Source organism: Betta splendens, chromosome 2, assembly GCF_900634795.4.
Source record: "Betta splendens chromosome 2, fBetSpl5.4, whole genome shotgun sequence".
In the NCBI taxonomy this organism is placed as follows: Eukaryota; Metazoa; Chordata; class Actinopteri; order Anabantiformes; family Osphronemidae; genus Betta; species Betta splendens.
The window spans coordinates 13,571,251-13,595,066 of record NC_040882.2 but is presented as its reverse complement, the minus strand read 5'-3'; the positions used below and the strand labels follow the sequence as shown (position 1 = coordinate 13,595,066).

Here is a 23,816-nt window from a genome sequence, read left to right as displayed (position 1 = left end):
AATAAAGATACTCACATTAATCTAAACCCTGGCAGTGTTGTCTCTAATCAGTGGACTTAGGTATTACTTGTATACATTCTGTTGTACAAAATAATTGAATCTTTTTAATCCATTTAAATATTAACCTATTAGGAGCTATATACCTAAAAACAGACTTACAGTATTACGTTATGATTTAAAGAACCAATTTATTGTTGGATATATTTACTGTATTACATTTTGATGTATAATGAACAATGTGGGTTTGTAACAGGGTATGAATACTCAGCAACTTCTTCAAGTCATCACTCTTCTCTGTTTTGGCCTTGTTGATGGAAGCATTAATGCTGTTGATACTTGACTGAAGATGCTGATCCTCAAACTCAGACATCTTAGAACCATCTGAGAAGTGACTCACTATTTGGTTGAAGATCCAGTTTTTGACATATTCCTCATATGAGGAAATGTACTTGTAATAGCTCTCAAATTGATCCTTTGCAAGTAAATCCTGTAAAATTGAGGACTGGAAGAACATACGTGTACTGAACTGCTGCATCGTCATCATTTCACCAATGATATCAGGACCCAGGGAACGTTTGACAAAGCCCTCGACTGCAGGCTTCAAGCATCGGTTGGTGAATTTTTCTGCCTTCTTCTGACACTGGTCACATGGAACAGATATTTGAAATCAGCACAGAACTTGTCCTTGTTTTGGTTCAGACATGTGTGAGGATCATTCATATGAAGAAACTCTTCATGCATTTTCTGAAAGTTTCTGGCTGCAAATCCACAGATGTGCTGTTTTAAAAAAACTTCAAATGTGATGTCTGTGTCAACATCTTGATTGTTTTGTAGTTTCTCATCAATCAGGTGCAGAATCTCCTGGATGTCAGTGTCATGGTAATTTGTATGTTTTAATGTTTTTCCCACTACAGCCTGTTTACAAGCATCTATGATTCTGTCGGACATTTTTTGTAGCTGCATTTTATGTAAAAATTGAATCAAACGCCCTTCCACTGTTACTTTGAAAGGCTCAAATCCACAATCTTCAAGTCGTCTTTGACTTAACAGTTCACATGCATGACTCCCCTTATGTGACAGGTTTATTCTCAGGCAGTTAAAGACACTGGTGAAGATGTCTTTTGGCTGTGGTTTAGAAAATGTCACTTTGCTCATTGTTTGTTTCCACATCTTATCGAACTCTTTGTCCAGTTCTTTATTCGTCATCTGGAAATTTTTCTCCCGACATTCATCAATCAGTGAACTCACTGCTTTTTCTAATTCTTTTGTGTGATTCTTCTTGATTTTGTCAACTTCTCTCATTCCCTGTTTGATTTCTGCTGCTGCTGTGAGCTGATTAAACACAGAGTTCTTCATTTCTTTTCGAAGGTTCTTTGCACTGTTTGAGAATTCTTCTCTGTATCCTTCAACCAGACAGACGTGACCCTCTTTCTGCTTGAAGTACTGTGTCAGATTGTCCAGAAGCTTTTCCTCCCAGTAAATCAGTTTAGTGGAAGCTTCAGTTTTCAACCAAGTGAGAAGTTCCTTGATGTCAGAAATCTCATATTTTGCAGCAATTGTACCAAAGTTAGATATACTTGTTTCAGCTTGTGTGACCCATGTGTACATGTCCTTTTTGAATTCCCATTCCCATTTGTTGAACTCTGTGCAGAGCTTCATGTACGCATCAGCTACTAGACTGTTTCTGAAGCTAAAGATGAAGTTTTCATGTTTAACTGCATTCCACAGGCTTCTCATCCACTCTGTAAACTCCATGATATTGTTACCTGATGACTGATGATTCCCCAGTAATTTGATCACATTTTTCTTGAGGTCATAAACAGCTTCGCTGTAGCCTGCGTTGACTGGAGCCATTGGTGGGTTTCCATTCCAGAGTCCAGGAATGTACCAGTTCCCAGTGTCTGGATCATACTCCATTACATCAGTGAAGCTCTTGTTCTTCTCTTTCTTTTCCATCCTGGCTGCTGCCTGGGTCATTTCATTTAACTGTTCCAGGAGCAGTTTTCTGTCTCTTGAATTTTTCTCATGAGCTGAAACATCTGAAACGTTCTGGTGAACAAACTGACATTTAGGTTTTTTACCGATCTCTTTCATCCTGAGAAAAGCGTGAACTACTATCTGCAGGATGTCTTTCATATCTGTAATATTCTCCATAGCGATGTTGACAATAGTGATGTCACTCAAACCCAAAACGAGTGTTGCCAGCTCGTTGTCATGTTCATAGCTGTTGTCCAGTTGTGAAAGTTCTGGTGACTTCAAGCCCTCAGTGTCAATGATCATCATGAAGTCACAGTTGAGGACTGTTTTAACACCCTCATTGATTCTGATGAGCAGCATGAAAGCACCTCGAGTGCATCGACCACTGCTGACGGCAAACTGAACTCCAAACATGGTGTTGAGCAGAGTGGACTTTCCTGTGCTCTGAACTCCAAGAACTGTGACGACCAGAACCTTGTTCTTAGGAGACACCATCTCATTGAGCTGAGACAGAACATCACTCACCCATCTGAGAGGTATGTTGGATGCATCTCCATCTACAAGCTCAACAGGAAATCCATCAAGCAGCAGCTGTGCACAGAGTTTGGGCAGATGCTGGAGCTGTTGACGTGATGGGTTTGTTTCTGGAAGACAAACTGAAGCTTCATAGATTTGACCAATCTCACGGAAGAAGTGTTCAGTTCCCAGTGAGCTGCTGGACAGTTGTTTGTCAATGTCTTTAATTTCCTCTTTGTTTTCAGAACTTTCACATTTCTGTTTGTACAGCTCCCTGAGGTCAGACAGTTTGTCTCTAGACAGATTATCAAGGTTCATCCGCATCCATTTCAGGAAATAACATCTCTCTGTTCCTGGTCTTGATATTGCGTTAATGAAACATGTCATTGCATCTGACATGTCAGAAGAGTTTTGTTTAGCCCTCAGTTGTGTTTTCTGTTTTTGAAGTTTACTTTTGTAGTTTTCTATGTTTTCAGAGCCAAGATTCTGAAGTCTAAATTCCTCCTTTTCCAACATCGTCAGTTGTTTCCATATTTGACCTTGCCGTGGAAGCTGATTTTCTTTGTATTTCAGCGTGTCTTGTATTTCTGCAGTGATGGCGTCTGCATTTCTCTTGGCCATCTGACACTCTGGACAGTCTTCATCAACCATGATCCCCAGTTCATGAGCAATATCAGCCATCTGCTCTATTTTCATCTTCATCTTTGAGTTCTGAACTATATCATTAATGGATGACTTGATTGTTTTGATAAATTGTCCGTAACTTTTCTGCTGTGTTTTGATAATGAGGTTTTTCTTCTGCAAGCCTAATCTGGTTGCTCCCTGTTTTAGAGCATCTGCATTGAAGTATGTGCCCTGTTTATTACCCACCAAAAAGATTTGTGACTTGTGGTTTTGGTTGTTAAGCAATGTGTATTCAGACTCCAAGTTATCAGAAAACACAAAAACAGCTGCAGATGTTTGACACAAAAATGAATATTGTGTTTCAAATGAAGCGGCGTCTCCACGGAGGTTGGCCACAGCCACTGGCTCACTGAAGATGTCCATGTTCTTGTTACCACATGGGAGGTACCAGGATATTTCAACCAGACCATTGGAGATTCTTCTTGGACTGTCTCCACACTCCATGTTGTGGTGAACAAAGGTGTCATGGTACTGCTGAGAACTGCTCAGTAGCTTGTTGAGGATCTCTGACTTGGACAAGGAGGACTCACCCAGTCTAACAAAAGATATCATTGGAAGCTCAGAGATGACTATTCTGTCCTCCTTAAAGCCCTTTGACTCTGAAAGTGACTGAGGTCTGTATTTTTTAACAATGTCTCTCATGGCCCACAGCATGAGTGTGCACTGCTGTGTGTCACAGTTAGGAAGAAGCAGAGGCACCGAGAACTGACACATGGACATTTTCAGTGTCAGTTCCTGCTGCACAAAACCATCAGAACACAGAAACAGAGCAGTGATGATGTCAAGAGGGTTCAGTCTGTCACCTGAGACTGGACTGGCAATTAGATTATTTAAATCTAAGTTTAAATTATCTGAAGTAGCTTTAGAGTTTGAGTCACCCTCCGATGTGCATTTAACATTCCTTGCTGTCACATTAAACATTAACAGTTTCTTTACAAAACACCATGGAAGATCCGAGTAACACTTAGGTTCATCTGTGAGACTCCTCTCGTTAATCTCAAGCATTTGACTCATTGAGAGATTTTTTCTGAAGTACTGCTCCAATCCCAGATGTTCCAATAAACTCTCAAGTTGTGTCTCTATGGATAGGAAATAAACAAATATCAAAATACTAAAATTATGAAAAGTAAAATTGACCTGTATTATCTTTATGACCTCTATATCTATTGTTATAGTCACAAACAACAGTAAAAAAAACATAAATCAAAAGTATTAGTTGTCATAAATTCTAAAGCCTGAATTATTCAACTCTATACTTCAATAACTCAAAATAGAAAAAAACAGAATGCAATAAGGAAAGCTATTTTTTTGCTGGCCATGTTCGAAACATACTGACATCCTATCAGCATCCCATTAAAAGCTGCTGGGTTATGAATTTCTTAATTGTGTTTTAAAATATTTTGATTATGGTTATAGATATAAGCAAATTTCTTTGCAGGTTTGGTTGGGAGGTTTTAAAGGATTACATTGAATTTGAAAGGTAATGAAATACAGTAAATGGTGTTTAGAGTAAAATGTTGTGGCCACTTTATGCTATAGATTCGTGTTTTTGAGTCATGTCAACTCAGTGGTGAATGCAAGCAGCAATGAAGGCATTCTTTTAGCCATAACATTGCTTACAGTACAATATATTTTTATGTGTTTATATTTCATTGCAATGGCTGGGATACAATTTTTCCTTTCCCCTCAACATGATAACTCTTGTGTCTTTATTCTTACTTTTGAATTTAGGTTACTTACTTTTGGAAGCAGATGTGGCAGCAGGATCACTTCTTGTTCCATTGTTCAGCTTTATAGAAACTTGTAGAGAATAACACACCCCTGGCCTCGGGCTGTTTGTGTTCTTTTGAAGGTCTTGATCAGTTTCTCCTTCACTACTACACTTCACAATGTATTGTTTCACTTCACCAGCAGCACTTTGAAAGTGCAAAGAAACAGACTCATTGCTAACATCAGAGACATTGATCTTAACAGGAAGGACTGGATCTGTAGAAACATTAAAATGTTTTCTCATTAATGAAAAACATTGTTTCTCTAGATGTTCTGACAAATTCAAAGAACTGTCAATCAAATCGGAAGTGATGCATGTAAAGGACTCTACACCACTATTAGATATAAAGTGTGTTACTGTACATGTGTGGTGGAACAAATTGACATAAACAGCAGCCATTCAGCTGAGTAGTATTAGTAGTAAGTAGTATTAGTATTAGTACTAGAAAAAGCATTTCCAGAGGAAGTAAATGCTTCTATGCTGAATGAATTGCTGAAAGTAGCTGAAACATTTAAAACATTTCTGAAAGTAGCTTAAGCACTTAAAGCATAGATTAATGCATCTGAAAAGATAAATGTAATTGTAATTGAGAGCTGAATATTTGCAGAAGAAGCTGAAGCAGTTGAATTTCAAGTTGATGAAAGTTGAAAAAGGTCTCCTGAAATTTACAAGGTTTGTTAATTTGATAACATGTAGCAGAATGTATCAAAAGAGCTAAATAGTTTTGAGTCCAAGAGCTGAAAGAATAACTGAAAGTTGTGTAAACATTCATAACAGCTGACAGTAGCTCACAGTAGCTGCAGAGGAAGTAGTTGAATTTTAAATTTAGAGTTGGAGGAAGCTTGCACAGGTAATTGCTGACCAGTAGTCTAAATCTGAGATACAGATAAGGAGAACAAATCAGAGTGTCTCCAGTACTTTTTCACCTGTGCATGGAAAGCCTAGTGCACACACACCACTACACACTGAAAGTGTGCATGCGGGCAGATACAGTACAGAGCCAATATTTCATTATTTCTCCCCATGAGGGCAGAGCTTTGACTTGCAGGCAAACACCTGGAACCGAGACGTCAAATAGTCAAATAGTTTCATTAACAAATCATAATTTAAAATATTTAAAAGATTTCTGAAAGATTAATAGTTGAATGTTTGAAGAATATTTTAAAGATCAAATGGTTTCTGTAGCTTAAAATATGCTGAAGTAGTTAAAGCTGAAAGAAGACAGAAAACATATGCTGGAAGCATCCACTGTATTGTATAGTATTTAGTATTTTAGTATAGTGTTTATACATTTTACTTTGAAAACTTCAAATTTACCTGTAAACACAGTTATACTGTCTGACTTCCACTGAGCTCCATTTGCAGCAACTCTTGTGATGCTAAACATATACTCAGCCCCAGGAATCTGACCATCAACACCTACAAAGCTGGAGTCTTTCTCACTCTCATTGGGTTGGAAATTTGGGACATCTGTAAGGAGAAAAGTGTTGTGTCATCAGTACAGTACTGTGTAAAGTTCACCATAGTAAAACAGAGCTAAATGAAACGAGGGAGGCTTCAGAACGGTTTAATATTTGAAGAAGATTTACCTACGACTATAGTCAAAAACATAAACTAGATCAACTTTTGAGTTTTTTAAAAGCACAGAAATAAATCTTGTTCAAAGTAGGCAAGCTTCTATGACGAATGAGCAGCATCCACACTGTCACTGGGTATTATATATTACTCTTATTTACTGATATTCTGTTACAAACTTTCACAATTTTTTCTTTGACGTAACACAAATGTGAGGTTGTATGTTGTTTTATTAATTATCATTATTATTAAAACGTGTGTGTTACTTACTTGTGCAGACAGATGTAACAGCAGGAGCACTTCTTCTTCCATTCTTCAGCTGGGTAAAAACCTGCAGAAAGTAACGAAGCCCTAGCTTTAGGTTGTTGATGGTCAGGCTGTTTGTCTCTGTTGTCAGCTCTTGATCAGCTTCTCCTTCACTGCTACACTTCACAATGTAGCTGTCCACTTCACCAGGAGGAGTGTCCCACTGCAGAGACAAGGACTCACTGCCGATGTCAGAGACTCTGATCCCCACTGGAGGAAGTGGATCTGTAAGAACATGGAAAGGTTCCATCAATAAATAAAAACATTTTCTCTGGATGTCTTCACAAACTCAAAGACCTCTTTAACTGTCAATCATATGAGAAGTGGTGGACAGGAAGGCCTCTACAATCACCATAATGACAGTATAAATATAGTTTGTCACATGTAGTGTGACTCAAGACTTTGTAACAAACTGACATCATGTGTTACACTGAGCCCATCCTGTCACCAGAGGGCGATCTTGTCCTGTGTGTTTTGTTGTTTGTGCGATTTGTTTTTTGTCCATGACGTCATTTCCTGTGGTCCTCCTTTGTAGTGATTGTAATTAGATTCACCTTTCAGTTTAGTTCTGTATTTAAGCTTCTAGTCTGTGTCTCTGTCTTTGTCAGTGTGTTCACCTGTGAAGGGGATGTTACCTGTGGTGTTTGTGCTCATGCAGACTGTGTTTCATGTTTCCTACGTCTGTGAAGGTGCTGGGTAGGATGGTGAGTGTGTGTCCTCCGTGTAACATGTTTAGTGCTTTTGTTTTAACGTGAGTGTGTAGTATTGTTTGGTTAGTTACCTGTCAGAGATTCACTATGACCTAGTTTTGTGTGAGTGATCTACCTCCTATGTGAATAAACTATTTGGATTATTGTTACCATTTTGTCTGTGCGGGTTGTGGCGTTTGGGTCCTACCTCTGGTTTGTGTGTTAGTCCTGGCTAGCATGTGCAGCCAGGAGAACTGTACTTTAATCCTAAACCTCCTGGTAGGGAGTTTATTAAAAGCCGTGAACACATTCTGCACATATAAGCGTAGTGGTGTCTGTCTCCTTACGCGTCAGTGAGCGGTCCTAGTCAGTATTAGTTAGTACTAGCAGCTTGAAAACCACCTAGTAATTTTTAACATTGTGTCAATGTCAAATGTATTTTTGAGTGTGTTCAGTTTAGACTCATCATCCATTCATGGATAATGGACCATTTACAGGGAGGAAGGAGATGAGGATGTCAGATAGAGGTCAGGAGGCTGGGAACACCTTTCATTCCATGTTGGCTCAGACTTACCTGTAGTTACAGATGCAATGGCTGGTTTGCTCTCAGCTCCATTGTCTGATACTCTTGTGATGCTGAAAGTATACTCAGTCCCAGGAGTCAGTCCCGTAACATCCACAGCGCTGGACTCGTCCTCGATCAGTGTGTCATTGTGTGTGTTACTGTGGTAATTTATATGTAGTTTACATCTCTCTGAGGAATCAATGGGTGGCACACCAAGAGTCACTGTGTCACTTCCAACATGCAGAACTGTGACATCTGGTTGAGGAACATCTGTAACAGAAGGAGAAAAGTGTTCTTCATCAGTACAGTACATGTAGTCAGTCAGTACAGTGGTAAGCTCACCATAGTGAAACAGAGCTAAATGAAACGAGGGTGGCTTCAATATTTGAAGATGATTTAACTGTGACTATAGTCAAAAACAAACTAGATCAACTTTTGTGTTTTTTAAAAGCACAGAAAGAAATCTCGTTCACAGTAGGTGAGAGTTATTTTATTTCCACTGTGACTTTACTTTTGTTATTCTCAGCTTCTATGACGAATGAGCAGCATCCACACTGTCCCTGGGTTTATATATTACTCTTATTTACTGATATTCTGTTACAAACTTTCACATGATTTGTCCTTGACGTGACACAAATGTGAGGTTCTATGTTGTTTTATTAATTATCATTATTATTAAAATGTGTGTGTTACTTACTTGTGCAGACAGATGTAACAGCAGAAGCACTTATTCTTCCATTCTTCAGCTGGGTAAAAACCTGCAGAAAGTAACAAAGCCCTAGCTTTAGGTTGCTGATGGTCAGGCTGTTTTCCTGTGTTGTCAGCTCTTGATCAGCTTCTCCTTCACTGCGCCACGTCACAATGTAGCTGTCCACTTCACCAGGAGGAGTGTCCCACTGCAGAGACAAGGACTCACTGCCGATGTCAGAGACTCTGATCTCCACTGGAGGAAGTGGATCTGTAAGAACATGGAAAGCTTCCATCAATAAATAAAAACATTTTCTCTGGATGTCTTCACAAACTCAAAGACCTCTTTAACTGTCAATCATATGAGAAGTGGTGGACAGGAAGGCCTCTACAATCACCATAATGACAGTATAAATATAGTTTGTCACATGTAGTGTGACTCAAGACTTTGTAACAAACTGACATCATGTGTTACACTGAGCCCATCCTGTCACCAGAGGGCGATCTTGTCCTGTGTGTTTTGTTGTTTGTGCGATTTGTTTTTTGTCCATGACGTCATTTCCTGTGGTCCTCCTTTGTAGTGATTGTAATTAGATTCACCTTTCAGTTTAGTTCTGTATTTAAGCTTCTAGTCTGTGCACTGTCTTTGTCAGTGTGTTCACCTGTGAAGGGGATGTTACCTGTGGTGTTTGTGCTCATGCAGACTGGTTTTCATTTTTCCTACGTCTGTGAAGGTGCTGGGTAGGATGGTGAGTGTGTGTCCTCCGTGTAACATGTTTAGTGCTTTTGTTTTAACGTGAGTGTGTAGTATTGTTTGGTTATTTACCTGTCAGAGATTCACTATGACCTAGTTTTGTGTGAGTGAACTACCTCCTATGTGAATAAACCATTTACATTATTGTTGTTACCATTCTGTCTGTGCGCGTTGTGGCGTTTGGGTCCTACCTCTGGTTTGTGTGTTAGTCCTGGCTAGCATGTGCAGCCAGGAGAACTGTACTTTAATCCTAAATCTCCTGGTAGGGAGTTTATTAAAAGCCGTGAACACATTCTGCACATATAAGCGTAGTGGTGTCTGTCTCCTTACGCGTCAGTGAGCGGTCCTAGTCAGTATTAGTTAGTACTAGCAATTTGAAAACCACCTAGTAATTTTTAACATCGTGTCAATGTCAAATGTATTTTTGAGTGTGTTCAGTTTAGACTCATCATCCAATCATGGATAATGGACCATTTACAGGGAAGAAGGAGATGAGGATGTCAGATAGAGGTCAGAAGGGTGGGAACACCTTTCATTCCATGTTGGCTCAGACTTACCTGTAGTTACAGATGCAATGGCTGGTTTGCTCTCAGCTCCATTGTCTGATACTCTGGTGATGCTGAAAGTATATTCAGTCCCAGGAGTCATTCCCGTAACATCCACAGCGCTGGACTCATCCTCGATCAGTGTGTCATTGTGTGTGTTACTGTGGTAATTTATATGTAGTTTACATCTCTCTGAGGAATCAATGGGTGGCACACCAAGAGTCACTGTGTCACTTCCAACATGCAGAACTGTGACATCTGGTTGAGGAACATCTGTAACAGAAGGAGAAAAGTGTTCATCATCAGTACAGTACATGTAGTTAGTCAGTACAGTGGTAAGCTCACCATAGTGAAACAGAGCTAAATGAAACGAGGGTGGCTTCAATATTTGAAGATGATTTAACTGCGACTATAGTCAAAAACATAAACTAGATCAACTTTTGTGTTTTTTAAAAGCACAGAAACAAATCTTGTTCAAAGTAGGTGAGTTATTATAATTCCACTGTAACTTTAATTTTGTTATTTTCAGCTTCTATGATGAATGAGCAACATCCACACTGTCACTGGGTTTTATATATTACTTTTGTTTACTGATATTCTGTTACAAACTTTCACAATTTTTTCCTTGAAGTGACACAAATGTGAGGTTCTATGTTGTTTTATTAATTATCATTATTATTAAAACATGTGTGTTACTTACTTGTGCAGACAGATGTAACAGCAGGAGCACTTATTCTTCCATTCTTCAGCTGGGTAAAAACCTGCAGAAAGTAACAAAGCCCTAGCTTTAGGTTGCTGATGGTCAGGCTGTTTTCCTGTGTTGTCAGCTCTTGATCAGCTTCTCCTTCACTGCTCCACGTCACAATGTAGCTGTCCACTTCACCAGGAGGAGTGTCCCACTGCAGAGACAAGGACTCACTGCCGATGTCAGAGACTCTGATCCCCACTGGAGGAAGTGGATCTGTAAGAACATGGAAAGGTTCCATCAATAAATAAAAACATTTTCTCTGGATGTCTTCACAAACTCAAAGACCTCTTTAACTGTCAATCATATGAGAAGTGGTGGACAGGAAGGCCTCTACAATCACCATAATGACAGTATAAATATAGTTTGTCACATGTAGTGTGACTCAAGACTTTGTAACAAACTGACATCATGTGTTACACTGAGCCCATCCTGTCACCAGAGGGCGATCTTGTCCTGTGTGTTTTGTTGTTTGTGCGATTTGTTTTTTGTCCATGACGTCATTTCCTGTGGTCCTCCTTTGTACTGATTGTAATTAGATTCACCTTTCAGTTTAGTTCTGTATTTAAGCTTCTAGTCTGTGCACTGTCTTTGTCAGTGTGTTCACCTGTGAAGGGGATGTTACCTGTGGTGTTTGTGCTCATGCAGACTGGTTTTCATTTTTCCTACGTCTGTGAAGGTGCTGGGTAGGATGGTGAGTGTGTGTCCTCCGTGTAACATGTTTAGTGCTTTTGTTTTAACGTGAGTGTGTAGTATTGTTTGGTTATTTACCTGTCAGAGATTCACTATGACCTAGTTTTGTGTGAGTGAACTACCTCCTATGTGAATAAACCATTTACATTATTGTTGTTACCATTCTGTCTGTGCGCGTTGTGGCGTTTGGGTCCTACCTCTGGTTTGTGTGTTAGTCCTGGCTAGCATGTGCAGCCAGGAGAACTGTACTTTAATCCTAAATCTCCTGGTAGGGAGTTTATTAAAAGCCGTGAACACATTCTGCACATATAAGCGTAGTGGTGTCTGTCTCCTTACGCGTCAGTGAGCGGTCCTAGTCAGTATTAGTTAGTACTAGCAGCTTGAAAACCACCTAGTAATTTTTAACATCGTGTCAATGTCAAATGTATTTTTGAGTGTGTTCAGTTTAGACTCATCATCCAATCATGGATAATGGACCATTTACAGGGAAGAAGGAGATGAGGATGTCAGATAGAGGTCAGAAGGGTGGGAACACCTTTCATTCCATGTTGGCTCAGACTTACCTGTAGTTACAGATGCAATGGCTGGTTTGCTCTCAGCTCCATTGTCTGATACTCTGGTGATGCTGAAAGTATACTCAGTCCCAGGAGTCATTCCCGTAACATCCACAGCGCTGGACTCGTCCTCGATCAGTGTGTCATTGTGTGTGTTACTGTGGTAATTTATATGTAGTTTACATCTCTCTGAGGAATCAATGGGTGGCACACCAAGAGTCACTGTGTCACTTCCAACATGCAGAACTGTGACATCTGGTTGAGGAACATCTGTAACAGAAGGAGAAAAGTGTTCATCATCAGTACAGTACATGTAGTTAGTCAGTACAGTGGTAAGCTCACCATAGTGAAACAGAGCTAAATGAAACGAGGGTGGCTTCAATATTTGAAGATGATTTAACTGCGACTATAGTCAAAAACATAAACTAGATCAACTTTTGTGTTTTTTAAAAGCACAGAAACAAATCTTGTTCAAAGTAGGTGAGTTATTATAATTCCACTGTAACTTTAATTTTGTTATTTTCAGCTTCTATGATGAATGAGCAACATCCACACTGTCACTGGGTTTTATATATTACTTTTGTTTACTGATATTCTGTTACAAACTTTCACAATTTTTTCCTTGAAGTGACACAAATGTGAGGTTCTATGTTGTTTTATTAATTATCATTATTATTAAAACATGTGTGTTACTTACTTGTGCAGACAGATGTAACAGCAGGAGCACTTATTCTTCCATTCTTCAGCTGGGTAAAAACCTGCAGAAAGTAACAAAGCCCTAGCTTTAGGTTGCTGATGGTCAGGCTGTTTTCCTGTGTTGTCAGCTCTTGATCAGCTTCTCCTTCACTGCTCCACGTCACAATGTAGCTGTCCACTTCACCAGGAGGAGTGTCCCACTGCAGAGACAAGGACTCACTGCCGATGTCAGAGACTCTGATCCCCACTGGAGGAAGTGGATCTGTAAGAACATGGAAAGGTTCCATCAATAAATAAAAACATTTTCTCTGGATGTCTTCACAAACTCAAAGACCTCTTTAACTGTCAATCATATGAGACGTGGTGGACAGGAAGGCCTCTACAATCACCATATTGACAGTATAAATATAGTTTGTCTCGGCTGTCCCTTCCTGGCTGGGGGTTGTGGGGGGTGGTGGGATAGGTAGCAGAGCCAGTCGGGAACCTGGCTCTGCGGACCCTGGTGCTCTGCTTCCCAACTACATTTCTCCGCACTCATCCACTTAGGTCTGCAAGGGGCGTCCTGCTGATGGAGGGACCGGGGCTACTGGGAAGTGGTTCCGTCCCTTCCAAGTGGGATGCTCTGCAGTTTTAATTGCATTAGTCATACACACTTGTCCAGGAATCTGGGGGCTCCTTCCGGGGGGGCCAGTAGACTTCCCATTGATGGCTCTGTCTGCTGGACCCCCCGGAGAATTGGGTATCTCCCAAAGTTCCTCATACTTAGCTACATACACATACATTTAGGGCCGGGGGTGGGCTCTTTAACTGGGGCCTGGGGCTGAGGCCAGTTGTGGCCTCGGCCACTGGCCCTGATGGAGAGATCATCACCCAGTTTTAACTGCAAAAAGACATTTAGGGCGAGGGGGGGCACTGTCCGGGGGACACACCGTCAGCCAGTGCTCCTGGAGGTGTCACCCACCTTCAGTGCACTTTAGTTCCACACACTCACGTCCAAGCTGGGTTGCAGGGTTCTGGGGTACCTTTTTCTACTGCCCTCTGCCTCCCCCGGGTTGGGGGGGTTGGTCGGGGCTCGGGAGGAGCTGCGGTCCCTGCCTGGGGCCACATGGACGGCAGGCCGGAGACCTACCCTCCCCACGAATGTGATCAAGCGAATGGTGTGGGTGGGAGAATGTATCTGAGAGTGCATTGGTTCACGTATGATTGACTAGTTTGTTGTGAGAGAGTTTATGGTGTGTGTGTGTGTTGATGTGATGATGTGTGTTGCACATGTGGGTGGGTATATGCGTCTGTGTTTGTGTGAGTTGGTATGCGTGTGGTGCGGTTGAAGTGTGGGGGGTCCGGTTTTTCGCCCGGGGTACGATGATCGTCTGCCTGGGTGGTCTCTTTTCTGCTGACCCCACCAATTGCTGGCCTTGTGCTGCAGGCCGCTGTAGCGCCAGGGGATGAGGTCGGGCCGATGGGGTAGGCCCCGCTCCGCCCGTGTGGGGGTGGTGGACTGGGGGCGGGCCCCACTCTGGGCGCGGGGGGCATCTTTCTGGCGGCTCCCTACGGACCGTGGGTCCTCAGGCTCTACTCTTCAGGCCGACCTCCCGCCGGGGGGAGTGTTTGCCCCTGGTTCTCATGGGGCGGACAGCGTTGACCCCCGGTGGCCCACTCTGGCCTCGGGTGCTGTCTCTGTGGCTGCTGCAGCTCTGCCTGGGGGGCTCTGTGTGGGCGGCTTGGGTCGCAACACCTGCCCTCCTAGAACTGAAGGTGTGTGGGCTCCCTGGCTGCTGGGATTCCTTCCTCCGCTTGCTGGATGGGCGTAGTGGCCGAGCCCCTCACATCACCCTGGCTTCCACAAGTGGCATTGTTCATGCACCAACGTCTGCCTCACCCTTTGGGTGAATAATGTTAAGCTCCAGCCTTACTAACCTTGTAGTGGGACACTTTCCAAATCCAACTGTAAGTATTATTGATACTTATCACTACCAATATCAATAATGTGTGAATATGGAATTTGTGGTGTTGTATGTCATGACTTTTATTAAGTAGTATGGGATATGTATAATAATGCACATATGTATGTATATTGTATGTATATGTTTGTATTAGTATGTGCACATACCTTAGCACTATTATTGGTATTAGTATTAATCTCCAAGGTAAACCACAGTACAAAAATTGTTTAGTTATGAATGTGTTAGCCTAAGGTACATCCATGCTTCTTATTTATTTATTTTTTTTAAATTTTTTTTATTTTTTTTGCTCCGATTGTTTACTTAACAGATTTGCTTGGTTTCAGCAGCTGGTTGCACCCCTTACCCCACCCCCCCCCCACCCCCCCCCCCCCCCCCCCCCCCCCTGCCCCCCCCTCCCGCATACACACCCTAAAACAGAAACCTAACCTGTCCACCAACACAGCAACATCACACACATTTTGGATTAGCTAAATAAACCATTAAATAAACCATAATTTAGGAAGAGTATATATATTCTATATATACTCTTCTTGTTAAAGCAAAGCTGTCCATCACAATATGGCATTCAGCGTAATATATGCTGCTTGCTAAACTGCTGGACAGAACAAAAAAAAAAAAAAAATAAATAAATAAATAAATAAATAAATAAATAAAGTTTGTCACATATAGTGTGACTCAAGACTTTGTAACAAACTGACATCATGTGTTACACTGGGCCCATCCTGTCACCAGAGGGCGATCTTGTCCTGTGTGTTTTGTTGTTTGTGCATTTGTTTTTTGTCCATGACGTCATTTCCTGTGGTCCTCCTTTGTACTGATTGTAATTAGATTCACCTTTCAGTTTAGTTCTGTATTTAAGCTTCTAGTCTGTGCACTGTCTTTGTCAGTGTGTTCACCTGTGAAGGGGATGTTACCTGTGGTGTTTGTGCTCATGCAGACTGGTTTTCATTTTTCCTACGTCTGTGAAGGTGCTGGGTAGGATGGTGAGTGTGTGTCCTCCGTGTAACATGTTTAGTGCTTTTGTTTTAACGTGAGTGTGTAGTATTGTTTGGTTATTTACCTGTCAGAGATTCACTATGACCTAGTTTTGTGTGAGTGAACTACCTCCTATGTGAATAAACTATTTAGATTATTGTTACCATTCTGTCTGTGCGGGTTGTGGCGTTTGGGTCCTACCTCTGGTTTGTGTGTTAGTACTGGCTAGCATGTGCAGCCAGGAGAATTGTACTTTAATCCTAAACCTCCTGGTAGGGAGTTTATTAAAAGCCGTGAAGACATTCTGCACATATAAGCGTAGTGGTGTCTGTCTCCTTACGCGTCAGTGAGCGGTCCTAGTCAGTATTAGTTAGTACTAGCAGCTTGAAAACCACCTAGTAATTTTTAACATTGTGTCAATGTCAAATGTATTTTTGAGTGTGTTCAGTTTAGACTCATCATCCATTCATGGATAATGGACCATTTACAGGGAGGAAGGAGATGAGGATGTCAGATAGAGGTCAGGAGGCTGGGAACACCTTTCATTCCATGTTGGCTCAGACTTACCTGTAGTTACAGATGCAATGGCTGGTTTGCTCTCAGCTCCATTGTCTGATACTCTTGTGATGCTGAAAGTATACTCAGTCCCAGGAGTCAGTCCCTCAACATCCACAGAGCTGGACTCGTCCTCGATCAGTGTGTCATTGTGTGTGTTACTGTGGTAATTTATATGTAGTTTAAATCTCTCTGAGGAATCAATGGGTGGAACACCAAGAGTCACTGTGTCACTTCCAACATAAAGAACTGTGACATCTGGTTGAGGAACATCTGTAACAGAAGGAGAAAAGTGTTCATCATCAGTACAGTACATGTAGTCAGTCAGTGCAGTGTAAAGTCCACCATAGTGAAACAGAGCTAAATGAAACGAGGGAGGCTTCAGTATCATTTAATATTTGAAGATGATTTAACTGCCACAAAAACATAAACTAGATCAACTATTGTGTTTTTTAAAAGCACAGAGAATAGCTAACTTACATTAACTACTGTAAGTTAACCTTGACATGATAAAAGTTTTGTTTTTTTTAAAAAACATGTTTGTAAGATGTTTCAATTTTTAAGTTTGTTACTTACTTGTGCAGGTAGGTGTAACAACAGGATCACTTTTACTTTCATTCTTCAGCTGTATATAAACCTGCAGAGAGTAACAAACCCGTAGCTTCAGGTTGTTTGTGTCTTTTATCAACTCTTGATCATTTTTTTCTTCACTGTTACAAGCCACAGTGTATGTCTGAACTTCTCCAGCAGCAGTTTCAAAATGCAAAGAAGCAGTTCAGTGTTGACATCAGAAACTGTGATCTGCACAGGAGGAACTGGATCTGTAAGAATGTAAGAACATTAAAACGTGTCATTATTAATTAAAAACACAGTTTCTGTTTTTGTCCTGTTTCAAACTCTCTTCTGTAAGAACCTAAAAAGGTTTCATCACTAAACAAAAACACTTTCTCTGGATGTTTTGACAAATTTAAAGAGCTGTTTAACTATCAATCATATGAGAAGTGGTAAACAGGAAGGCCTCTACAAGGTAGACTTGCCCATCACTCAGGCTGAGGTCAGCGAGGTAGTTTGTAAGATCCTCAGTGAGGGCATAAGGGTTGAATATGATCTGGCCTGAGTACCTCAAGTCTCTGGATGTTGTGGGGCTGTCTTGGGTGACACACCTTTGCAACATCGCGTGAATAGTGAAGAGAATTCTTCTTGACTGGACCACCAGGGTGGTTGTCCCTCGTCATAAAAAGGGGGACAGGAGAGTGTGCACCAACTATAGGGGGATCACACTTCTTAGCCTCCCCAGAGAAACATTGTGGTTTTCGACCTGGTCATGGAATGGTGGACCAGCTCTATACCCTTACCAGGGTGCTGTGGGAGTTTGCCCAACCAGTCTACATGCCTTCTGTGGACTTGGAGAAGGCATTCAACTGCGTCCCTTGTAGCATTCTGTCGGGGGTGTTCCGGGAGTCCAATGAAATTTGCTAAGGACTATCCAGTCTCTGTGCAACCTGAGCAAAAACTTTATTCGTATTGCCAGGAACAACTCCCTGGGGAGGTGTTCTGGGTATGTCCCACCGGTAGGAAGCACCGGGGAAGATGCAGGACACGCTGGAGGGACCATGTCTCTTGGCTGGCCTGGAAATGCCTAGAAGAGCTGGAGGAAATGTCCAGAGAGAGGAAAGACTCAAGCTCTCTGTTTAGACTGCAGCCATCATGACCCGGCCCCGGATAAGTGTTTGAAAATAGACGGATGCATTTAGTGTGACTTAAGACTTTGTAACAAACTGACATCATGTCAGTATCAGATTTAAATATGAGTATGTTCATTGTGGGAAGAGTTCAACTCATTAGCCATTCAGTCGAGTATTACCTACAATATTATTTTTGACTTTATACAGCTTTAGAATTTCCTGTAATAGAACAATTACAGGGATCAAAGTGATGATGATGGTACTGTCAAATACTAATTTTATTCTAAACCTTTATTTTCTAAAGCTTGGCTCAGATTTACCTGTAAACACAGACATGATGTCTGATTTGCTCTCAGCTCCATTGCCTGATACTCTGGTAACGCTGAATGTATACTCAGTTCCAGGAGTCAGTCCCTCAACGTCTACTCCACTGGACTCATCCTTAATCACGTTGCCATTGTGTTTGTTACTGGATTGTTCTATATAAAGTTTAGCTCCAACTGAAGAATCAGTGGGTTCCACAGACACAGTCTCATTGGCAACTTGTAGAAGTACGAGTTCTGGTTGAGGAACATCTGTAACAAAAGAACAGATGTTAGTCCAGTCCGCACAGTGCAAAGTTCACCATAGTAAAACAGAGCTAAAGCGAAACATAGATTAACTTTGATTTCAACTCAATTCAGTTTTTATTTATATATAATGTTTTCTCAAGGCACATTACAAGGTAAGGTTTAAGACCTTACACAACTAAACCCAACAAATCCCATATACAGCATGCCTTTAATTAGACATTGACTATTGTCTGTTCCACAGGACACTGTTTCCTCTCACAACAGAACTGAGTTTAACATAAACAACGCACATATGGTGTGTTATCCAACCTGTACCTGCAGGTACAAGTGTGATAACTCTGACAGGACACCAGAACTCAGCAGATCTACAGCGACGCATTACAATATGTTTGTTCCTACGCGTTTACTCCGTGTCTGCCTGAAACTGCAGTCCTGACTTGTGTGTGTGTCATTGTAACTGAATGAGTGGGTGAGATCTCTCGTTACTTCAGCCTTTATTGTGGTAGAGACATCAAACATGTGGAGAGTAGGAAGCACAACAACTTGATATCAAATAAATATCGTCAAATTCAGACAGTATCCATGACCATCCTTCTACAGGGTAATTCCTGTGTCGTCTGGTAGTCGAGTGGTTAAGCTGAATGACTATTGTCTTGGCTGAGTTGGTGTGAGTTTGATCCCTGGTATTGCTCTTTGTCAGGGATTGCAGGTATGCGCAGGTATTGGACCCACATGCACAGCGCAGACACGTTAGTAAGTTTGTAGAATTCACAGTCTTTAATCCACAATCGTTATCACAGACGGTCTAGGTCATACACAGGAAATCTCAAACGGTAAGTACAAAAGTAACAGGCTGGATCGGATCCGGGGACAGGCAGGAGTTCGGTAACAGTTAGACAAAGCAATGGTACCAATAAGGAGCAGGCTTTCTCAGGGTTTTTCCACAAAGGTACAGGCAGGGAACAGGCAGGAGTCAGGTACAGAAACACGATCATGAACTAGGTAGACAATCTCAAGAATACTGGAATGTGGTGACTTATACGCGACAATCTGGCAACTAGATGTGGTGACTACTGGCGTTTAAATACAGGTGAGTAATGACTGATATGAAACAGTTGTGCGTAATGAGGACCGGGACGTGAAGCGTGACCAGAAAACGGAAGTCTTTTCAGAATAAAACCGGAACAGAGTCAAAGTCGTGACACTCTTCAATGCAATTTTATTCTGAACAACTTGTTGATGGCTTAGTTATTTTCAGTTCACTTCAAAGTTATAATCGTTCTTTCTAGTTTAGAACAGACCTGCACCACAGCAGCAAAATGTTCTTGTTTTCATTCTCCTCAGCTTTTTTGTGTCTTTAAATAGCAGACGAATACTGTATGTATACACCCACCGCTCTAACATCTGATACAACATTTTGGCTTCACATAATGATTATGGGTCGCTGTTTAATTAATATAATTTGAATGTGCATGGCCAAGTAAAGACGTAGAGCGCGGTCCATCTGCGACTACTGTAAAGCCGCTTATTTGGGTTTTAAACTTCCACAACTTGTTAATGAATGTTTTCCAATAGTCGTAGATTTTACGTAAATAACCATAATAATCATGGGAATTTGTTTAACAGCAGTTGTCGATCGTAACTCTGACAGGAGCGACGCTGCGACGCTTTATAGCAACATGTTTGTTCGTACGTGTTTATTCTGTGTCACTTCTGTGACTTGTTTTGACTGTGCTTGTCATTGTAACTGAATGAGTGGCTGATTTGACTTGTTCGGCGGGTGTACGTTTCAACACTTTGATTTGCCATCTGCCCATCCATCCACCTTCACCGGCTTTCTACGGCAAACAGATTTGAATCAAAGTACCACCGTAGAAACCAATAAACCGGAAAAAAATATATTATTTAACAAAAACACATGGAATTGGATTTAAAACTGTTTTCTCATGTAAAGAAAAACAGAAAACAAAAAAAGTCGTTCTTGCGTTACCTCTGCTTTTAATTTTTAATCAAAGCTTATGGGTAGTGGGGCAGCAGTTCCAGACTGCCTCTTGAGTGAAACACAAGACCAAATGATATGTGATGTGTTTCTTACTCAGATGACTTGAGGATCTGTTTTCGACCAACCTATTGTTTGTCTCATGTTTGCTCACAGTCGCAAAGGCAGACTTCACATCCCTTCCCCCTACTCCCTAGAGGTGACAAGACATGCTAATGTGTTGCTACTACTCGATCAGCAGGTGAGAAATAGCTCCGGGACAAAGCTCCATGTCAGCCAAGATAAGTGCATTATCAAATGAATGCGCCTATCAGCGGGGAAGACATAAATTCTATTCAGTCGCTCTTCAGTCTGCTGTCTCCTTCCTAGTTCACACACCTAAAGTGTCCTAACCGCTGCCAATGAATGCGTTTCCAGATTGACTGGTGATGCTGCACTGATGGCTCTCTCTACAGCAGCTGTTTGGAGCAGGGAAAAGCGAGTTAGCTGTAGTGATGGGAAGTTCCATTCTTTCAACTGACTCGGATCTTTAAGTCTCATTCATTGAAGTAAACGAATCATTTCGGGTCCGTCATTCATTTCGTCAATTTACAGCAGGTGGCGCTGTGTGGGCGTTGTAACGATGAACTAAACCGCGCAGCCCGAGCTGCCTTTACGTGACGGCTGGCAAAGTGAAAGTAAAACTTATTTTGACAATACTTACCTGGTGCATTATTGGTGCACATTATTATTATTATGGTTATTATTATTATTTATGAACACACTCATCACTCTTTACATTACAGTATATACACAATTAAACTACACATATCTACAAGAATCAAAGAGCACCACATAATTATGATTCCATGAATAAATATTGTATGTGGGTGTGAGTGAAAGTAAAACTTATTTTGACAATTAGTGAGACTTTTAAAGCACAAAGTAACAATAAGTTCCCTAAAATATTTACCTGGTGCATTGGTGCATTTATCTTGGCCAAAACGTGACATTATTATTATTATTATTATTATTATTATTATTATTATTATTATTATTATTATTATTATTATTATTATATTTTATAATTGTGGCAGAGTATACAGGACCACAAAATTATCATGTTTATATAATGTTCGCAAGTATTTATTTACACAACAACATTTACAACTTTAACAACTTTACATTATATACATAATAACACTACAAACATCTTCAAGAATCAAAGACGACTAATTAATTATGATTCCATGAATAAATAATATATATCGGCTGCCAGGTGACAAATAAACGTCAGAAATCAATCATCACTCATTTCCTTGTTTATCAGTCCACACATCACTGTAGCTGAGCCACAGCTGTGACGTGACAAAAGAATGAACGAACGATCCATAAGAATCCGTAGGAACGAATCAGGAACGAACTAGAGCGCTTGCTGCTCTACAAAGCCTGCGCAGTCCGACTGTCACTGTGACAAAAGAACTAATCCTTGAGGAACGACGCTCAGTTGAGTCAGTCCTGAACAAATCATTTCTGCTTCCTGTCCTGCTGAGCTTAAGCAACTGCTGCCATGTGGCGAGAGAAGGTACTGCACGTACTGAACGAGTCGTTCACTGAGAGGACTCGTTCCTCCCGAGTCATATGAAAGACTAGATCATATTGAATGAATCGTTCACGAACGACACGTCACTAGTTAGCTGTCCTTGTGGATGCCTTGACAATGTTTTATCGTCAGTAAATGATCTGGACAGTGTTTACAGTATCACAAAGCATAATATGATGCATTTGATCGTTGCCGTTGCTCGTATTCCATTCACGGCAGTAGCTAAAAGAGAACAAGGACAGAGTATGCTGTTAATTGCTACGATTTTCTGTCAATAAAATAACAAATGTTAAACCTCTGATTCCTGTCGTTTGTGGCCTCTTTGGATTAAAAACCAAATGTTGAATGTTCTCAAATAATATAATATTGCTGCCCTTCGCAGCTCCCAGTGTTTTTTTTTTCAATGGAAAACGTGGGTGTTACGAGTGGCCGACCCCTGGTCTAGATCATCCTTATTCACTTTTTTAAATTGTAGCAGCTTTTGTGCCACAAATCGAACGCTGCACCAGGGGTTCGTAGTCCTAGCGATCCATGCACTAACAAATACGATTGTTATCTCGTGGGTCAAATGATGATGATGAGACGCTGTTTTTCCAATAATTAAACTATAAAGACTGCTCCCACTCAGACTTGAACTCGCGACAAAAAGCTTTACAGCTATGCATCTTAACCACTAGGCCAACCAAGACTTGATCAGTGGTCATTCTACAAGAGGCTATATAACACTGTCAACTACAACGTTTTAGGACCAAAAGTGGGAGTCAATCGCCACCTACAGGCCAAAACAACGTAAAACACACTCTCATGCGGTGCAAACAAGGGGCCGACACAGGGGAGACAAAAGCATACCACGGTGTAGGCCGACACTTTTAATTGCTACCACTGTATATTATTAGCCTGCATGAGGTACAGTACACTTATAGTTTTGTTGTTCAGTACAGTTAGTGGCCTAGAAGTACATAATTAGTATTCTCAAGTTTATTTAAAGTGCATTTTAATGCAATTAATAGTGCATAAAACGTGACAAATTCTGTGCTTAAAGTTTACTTTTTGTACATTTAAAATATAATTTAAGTGAATTTTTGGGGACTGAAAAGTTGGCCAATTTTGTCCCAAGAAGTATTAAATGAGTCAACTTATAAGGATACTACAAGTAGATTCACATTATTATACTTACTCTTCAAAGTATACTTTAGAAATTTACCTGAGTATACTTTTAGTATACATTTTTTTTGCCAAGGGACTACTAAATATACAAACTAAGTTTGAGACTTACCAGAGGCAATAGAATGAAAAAAAATAAATTGTCCATCTAGAGGTTTATCCAAGGAACAAGTTACTATCTAGAGACAAACAGGAATAAGTTAAAAAAAAAAGTAATTTAGAATGACAATAGATCTGAACAAATTTGGAAGACGGTGGAGCATCAGTAGCTCTTAGTAGCTCGGTTTTGCTAGCCCCAGGAAGGGCTAGTTATTTCGGTGCCAGACGCTGTTTAGTTAGTGCATGCAGCTTTAGGAGCCAGACATAATTTTTCACCAGCTGTGCAGCCGCTTCTCTCTTCAAGTACGCACTCAAACTTGTTTGTCCATAACACATCATGTCAGAGTCGGATGTACATTTAAATATGTTCAGTGTACTGTAAATATTAGTTAAACCCAGCAGCATTCAGGCTACAGTATTACCTACAATAATAAGTTTGGCTGTATTCAGCTTTAGATTTACCT

At 40.8% G+C, this 23,816-nt stretch overlaps 2 protein-coding genes and 1 long non-coding RNA gene across 6 annotated transcripts in view; all 3 read right to left on the bottom strand.

Annotated features, from left to right (window-relative positions):
* The window catches only part of LOC114842173 (neuroligin-2-like), a 315,730-nt gene that overhangs the window by 74,403 nt on the left and 217,511 nt on the right, over positions 1–23,816 (bottom strand). The gene's annotated exons all lie outside the window — the stretch shown is intronic.
* Positions 1–23,816, bottom strand: part of LOC129603669 (uncharacterized) — a 149,633-nt gene that overhangs the window by 10,274 nt on the left and 115,543 nt on the right. The window lies entirely within an intron of this gene.
* Positions 455–17,021, bottom strand: LOC114842165 (interferon-induced very large GTPase 1-like). Its single transcript, XM_029127743.3, has 12 exons — positions 16,828–17,021; positions 16,264–16,524; positions 12,759–13,019; positions 12,071–12,331; positions 10,770–11,030; positions 10,082–10,342; positions 8,781–9,041; positions 8,093–8,353; positions 6,794–7,054; positions 6,266–6,418; positions 4,918–5,163; positions 455–4,256 (listed from the first exon to the last, which is right to left on the bottom strand). Exons 4-12 carry the CDS (start codon positions 12,159–12,161, stop codon positions 601–603), a joined length of 5,451 nt encoding a protein of 1,816 aa, XP_028983576.3. The 5' UTR covers positions 12,162–12,331; positions 12,759–13,019; positions 16,264–16,524; positions 16,828–17,021; the 3' UTR covers positions 455–600.